The following is a 6,000-nucleotide window of genomic DNA, read 5'->3' on the forward strand; positions in this document are numbered from 1 at the left end:
AAGGCCTGGAGAAAGGGCGAGGGGTTTAGACTTGTTGGAAGGGTATGAATGAGGCTTTTTTTCCTTAAATTCTTAAATTTATTTTAGGGAGAGAGAGAGAATGTGAGTGGGGGGAGAGGCAGAGGGAGAGAGGGAAAGCAACAGACTTGCCATTGAGTGCAGAGTCCCACGTGGGGCTCAGTCTCCTGACTCTGAGATCATGACCTGAGCCGAAATCAAGAGTTGGGAGATATTTAACTGTCAGAGCCACTCAGATGCCCCTGAGTGAAGCTTTTTATGTCTTCAGACCAGGCCTGCATGGAGACCCTGAAGTGGGGTCAGGTGTGCCGCACAGAGCCCCGGGGGGGTAACTACTGTGCTTCCCGATCTTTCTTCCTGCAGATATCCCACTGTTGAAAGAAGCATGAGCGCTGCCATGGGCCTCTCCTCTCTGCGACGGTCCTCTCTGCCCTTCGTCCCTCTCCCTGTGGGTTTGAGCACCCTGTACTCCAGCCACCCTACCCGGATACCTGAGCCGCCACCTGTGTATCTGTGTATCTCTGTATCTCTGAGGGCCTCCACGCCCAACTTGCTGGAAACTCAAGGAAGATTCTCGCCATCTGCCTGCTGGACAGCTGGAGGAGCTGGCATTTTTCCTAGCCCGGCCTTCCCATCTGTGTCGGGGACATATTTGAATGTGCTGGACAGAACTCTTCCTCTCCCTGAGCCCTCCGGGTCCCCTGCAGCCAGCTCTTTGGCGGCAGACCCCACCAGCCCACGCGGGCCTGAGAGCCGCTGTGTTTACTTGTGCCTTCCCCCACCCCCGACCCCTCCAGTCCCCGTCATGCAGGCTGGTTGCTGTCCTGCCAGCCTCAGTGGCTGCACTGCTGCCCTCTACTGCACAGGGTGCCGGGCCTGGGGCTGGGGCTGGCCTGGCGCCGCTGCCCTTAGCAGGAGCAGATCCAAAGGTGGCTCTGATTAGGGCGAGAATGTGGGTCCCTGGCCTGCCCTTGGTTGATACTGGTGGCACATTTCTTTGGCTGAGGATGGAGGATGTGGAAAATCATGCCAAAGCTCTCCCAGCGCCCAGCCGTCCAGCTCGGAGGTGCTGGATCCTGGCCCTGCTGAGTTTCCAAGAAGCATGGAGAAGATGCTGAGGGAGGGAAGGAAGGTGGCTGAGAATGATTGTCTTCCTGACATGCAAGTCCTCACTTCCTACTGCCAGCGTCGGCCTTCCTGGCCTTGGTTTTCTCTGTCTCACTGGAGTGTAAGGGGAAGTGGCCTGCTGCCTCCTGGGTTGGATCCTTGGCAACCTCCGCTTCCTTGCTGCCCACAGGGGCCTGCCTGAATCATCACTGGGACGGGAGAGTTGCTGAGGTGCTGCGGAATGCCCGCGTGGCCACTGGCATTGGGGGCAGTTGCCCCATTCTGGGTTCGTGGTGACGAAGGAAGCCTGAGAGGCACAGACCGAGTCTCCAGGCAGCTGCAGGCAGCTCCGCCCCAGTCCCGAGGGTCCTCGTCACCACAGTCACGTGCCTTAGTAACTGTGCCCCGGAAGCGTGCTGCTGCTTGCTGCACCGCTGCTTTTCCTAGTCGTGTTTCCCCTGCCACCCTTCCACGTGTCACAGCTGATGGACGACTCCCCGCTCTCCCCGTGCACCTGGAGAGGGGCTGACTGTTCTAGACACCCCGCCCTGCTGCTCTGCGGTGGGTGAAAGCCTGCCAGGCAGCCTGGCCCCAGGGCTCCGCCGTCAAAGGGGGTGGGCTCCGTGCTCTCTGATGCTCCCGCCGGGGGGCTCGCGCTCGGCTGCCTGTGGATGCTGACCAGGGCCGGGGTGGCAGAGCTCAGCCAGGCTGCTGCCATCTGCAGAAGATGTGGCATGGAGGAGTGCTTATTTCTGTTCTGTTTTTGAAGCACTGGGGCTGAGACACTTGTCACTGACCCCGCCTGCACCTCTGCTTGTCCCTGAGCCGCTCTCTTTGGGGTGGGGAAAACAATAAAGAACCCCTATATTTTCAGTATCTGGCAGAACAGGGTAGCTCCAGGCGTGAGCGGCCACAAAAATGAGGGGAACAGCCTCCTCTCAGCCTCTTGCATCCCTCTCACACGCACTTTACTACCCGCTCGTTCCCAGCCTCCTGGCACCACTGTAGTCTTCCTTCGCTCAGGGTAAGGGCAGTGCCTGCTGGGCCTGCGGGCACCCCCACGTCTCTCCCCTTCCCCACCCAGGAGCCTTCACATGCTGTGTGTAAAGCCCTGGCCTGCGTGGTTCCATCTGGAGCAGGTTGGCAGGGGTGCTGGGACGCAGGCCTCTGAGGGACCTGCAGAAGACCGAGGGCCTGTCCTTGGCCTCCAAAGAGGCCATTTCCGGAGACGTGCCTCCCAGCAGGGGCTGGCACGGGGCCCATCTGGAGGGTGGGGTCCCTACGGACCCTAGTTGCCTCATCACACATGGGCTCTCCTTTACCCACAGGGGTGCCCTTGTCTTCCTCCAGAAAAGAAAGCAGGGACAAATGGTGGAGGGATCCAAAGTCTCACTGTTGGACTCACAGCCAGAATAATGGTCTAGAATATTTTTTAAAATGGAAGCTCTTACCCTTTTTTATATCATTACTCTGGGTTTCCCCCCCTAAGAGATTGTGCTGTTTGTTTTGGGTTTATTCAGCCACATGGATAACCGGCTTAGCCCTTGGGGGGAGAAAAAAAGGAAAGCCGCCTTCCACCTCTGCCATCATTAACACCATCCTGGGGATCACAAGCCCAGACTTGCCTGCCTGGTAGGAAAGAAAGTCTGGATAAATGGGAAGTTAGTGTGAGCACTCTCCATCCACCACGCCCCCCCCCCCCCACGTCATTGGCTTTGCCCAGGCCTCCCATTCATCTTGGACTTCTCTGAAGCAGTTTCTCAGCCATCAGCCAGGTGCTGATGTTTCTAGGGCTTCCAGGCTTTGTGGATTAGGGATTCCACGGCTGCCTCGAGGTGGAGCCTGGCGGAAAGACAAGGGTGGTGGCAGGCGGCAGGCTGTTAGTCGGGAGGCTGCCAAAAGAGCCTAGAGTGGGTGGGAGAAACTGCCCAGGGCCTGGCTTTCCAGGGCTCACATCTAGGGGAGTCCAGCAGAAGGCTTGTCCAGGAGAATGGCCCACACCAAAGGACTAAAAGTGTCTTTTTGCACACATGAGCTGACTCAGTGCAGGTTTTATATCCTGGTGACTTGCTGTCACAGGCCAGCGACTTTCAAGGGCCAGTATGTGGTGAAAATCACTTAAGATTTCCGTCCCTTTCAATGCCTTAGTTTAGCAGATAGGCTCTCTGTTTTGCCATTTCTGAATTTTGTGTGCTGTGTTCCTGTTTCACTGGTGTGAACTGTGAAATGGGCTGAGTCCTAGCCCCTTTGCGAGTTCTTTTGGCTTTGCAAGGCATTTCAATGTGCATTCTACTAACACTCCATTTGCAAATAGAACTTAAGCTCATATTGTCTTCCCCATTCATCCTTTCCTCCTCCTCCTCCTCTCCCCTTCCCTGCCAGCTTTCACGTTCTGTGGAGAAGCCTGATGGCAAGACAAAGGTAGACTTTTCCTGCTTCTTTAGTGCTGGCATAGGGATCCACAAGCACTCAGCCTCTCCCCTCCTATTTCTGCCTGAGCTCTCAAAGCACCTGCTCGCCACACAGCAGTGTCTCTCCCACTCGCAGGAAACATTGTCACAGAGAGAATGGGATATGCTGCAAACACTTCTACATCCTTGCCTTTCTTTCCTCCTCACAGAGAATAAAGGACCCAGAAGGGAAGTGGTACACAGGCTTTATAGCTTAACTCCAGATGTGCTTGCTGAGGACAGTGATGCTGGGGGCTTCTCTCGGGGGTGCTGCTGGGGCCCCTGGCTCTCAGCAGAAGGCCAGTCATTACCGGTGCCCACAGAGGGGCTGGAAGAGATTTTGCTTGGCAGAAGTATGGACCGAGTTAGGTAGAGTAGCTGGTTCCTGGGACGGGGAAAGGCAGCAGGCTCAGCTTCGCTGGGAAGCAGCTCCTCTCAGTCTCCAGTCGACAACCTAATCAAATTTTTGAATGAAAACCTCCAGGTTGAGGCCTCTGTCGGGCAGCAGAGCTAGCTGGAGGGCATGTAGGGGCCAAGCACTCATATTGCCAGGCAGGAGGAGAGATGGACGCGGGTTGCGAGGCAGCCCACCACACCCTGCCCTGGCTTCTTATCACACCACTATGGAATCCTTTGCAGAATGGTACTCCTGTATAATGGTTTCAGACGACACGTGCATCATTAACTGTGCAGGATGTCACTCAATCAGTTTGGGTTTGCTTTATTTTATTTTATATATATATTTTTTGGTATCCTGTACATTGCAGTGGGTGTGAAGATAGTATTTTAATATTTGTACAAAGTTTAATTTAATTTTAATTGTTCTATGTATATAACTGCATTTCTAAATAATAATTAAAAAAAAGGTTCTTATGAAGGCAGTTGTGAGAGATGTGATCCTTCCAGACTGTCTTTGCAGAATCCTGAGTTGGAAAAGAGCCTATGTGGTGAAGCCCCAGCTCTAGGGAGGGGTCCCTAGCAAGAGGAGACGGGACAGGGAGTGCGCTGTTCAGGGACAGGAGAGCACAGGCCTTGCTGGCAACAGGTTCCATGTCTCTTCAGACGTCCTCAGTGCCAGCCACTGTGCTGCACTGGGACTCCGCGGGACCTGAGGCGGGAAGGCGGGCAGTCCCAACAGCAGGCCTCCCTGATGAGGGAAGCTATGGCCAGGCACAGTCAGGAAACATGCTTTCGATGGAAGGGGCCACACAGCCAGGCTAAAGGGCGGGGCATCACACGTGCTTGTGGGTGCCAAGGCAGCAGAAAGCAGGTGCAGGGTTGGGGGTAGAAGAAAAGGAGTGGGGCCCAGGGCTGAGGGGAGGAGGGGGGCAGAGGCTGGGCGGCCCAGGCCCTCCGAGTGAGGAATAGAGAGGTTTGACTGCCTTCTGTGTGACCGGATGTGCTTTGACAGTGTTAAGAAACAATGATTAGTGAGCTCCCCTTTTCTGGGGGGACACGCTCTCCATCTCCTAAGAGGAATGTCAGGGAGATAAAACATACTGTACCCGGAGACCACGTAAGAAGCTGTCGGTCTTGGGAGGAAGGCAGTGCGAGCAGCCAGCAACCCTTCTCTGAGACGGGGAGATGGAAGGCATGGTCTAGGGAGGGAAAATGACGGGGAGATCCTAGGACCAGAGGGCAGAGTACATGCAGGCAGAGAGGCCGACTGGATCTGAGCAGCTACCACAGGTGGTAAGGGAGCGAGAAGAGGGAAGATGGGGAACTTGGGGATAAAAAATCAGGCCACTCTTGAAGTGGCTTTGGGTTGGTAATTAATGGGCAGGATGTGTTTTTGTAATACTTAGCATCAGGTGGGAAAACGTTTTAGGAGCATCCGTGCCAAGTCTCCCCACTTAGTAGCCCCAGTCCTCAGGTCGGGTCTGCACAAACATCACTGCCCTTTGCTGCACGGAAGTGAAGGGAAGAGCATTTCACCAGCTTCTCAAAGTCATGGTGATACCGACGGATCTGTCCAGGCGCTCACCCTGTACCAGGCAGAGCTCTGGCACTCTGTGTGTGTATCACTCAGCACTCCAACTGAAACCGAGGCATAAAGAGGTGCATTAACCTGCCTGAGATGGGGCTGGGATTGAACTTGAACCCAGGCAGTTCTGCGGAAGTGATCCTTCTGTGTGCCATCTCCCAGCCCCGCAGATGCTGCCTGCCTCCAAGGCCCTCACCACCCTCCCTCTGCCTTTCAGTGTCTGTTCCAACAAGGGAGCTGCAGGCATAGGAAAAACCAGTGTCCTGGCAGGGAAATCACACCATTCACTGGGGGAACAAAGGACTCTCGAATCTCGAAGAATGGGAAGTGCCCAGCACTACACCTACTAGGTGTAGGGGAGAAAGCATTTCAGCTGTGCCAACCTGATCGTGATAAGAAAATTCACAAAGCAGTCGGAGTTGCTCCCCCACAAGGAAAAAT

At 55.1% G+C, this 6,000-nt stretch overlaps 1 protein-coding gene across 1 annotated transcript in view; it reads left to right on the forward strand.

Moving 5' to 3' along the window:
• Positions 1 to 4,452, forward strand: part of SUSD6 (sushi domain containing 6) — a 97,325-nt gene extending 92,873 nt beyond the window's left edge. The window contains exon 6 of the mRNA XM_046007507.1: positions 382 to 4,452. Coding sequence (XP_045863463.1) covers positions 382 to 407 — 26 coding nt within the window. The 3' untranslated portion in view covers positions 408 to 4,452. The remainder of the gene's footprint in view (positions 1 to 381) is intronic.
• Positions 4,453 to 6,000: the final 1,548 nt, after the last annotated feature.

Source organism: Meles meles, chromosome 6 (genome assembly GCF_922984935.1).
Source record: "Meles meles chromosome 6, mMelMel3.1 paternal haplotype, whole genome shotgun sequence".
NCBI classification, from domain to species: Eukaryota; Metazoa; Chordata; class Mammalia; order Carnivora; family Mustelidae; genus Meles; species Meles meles.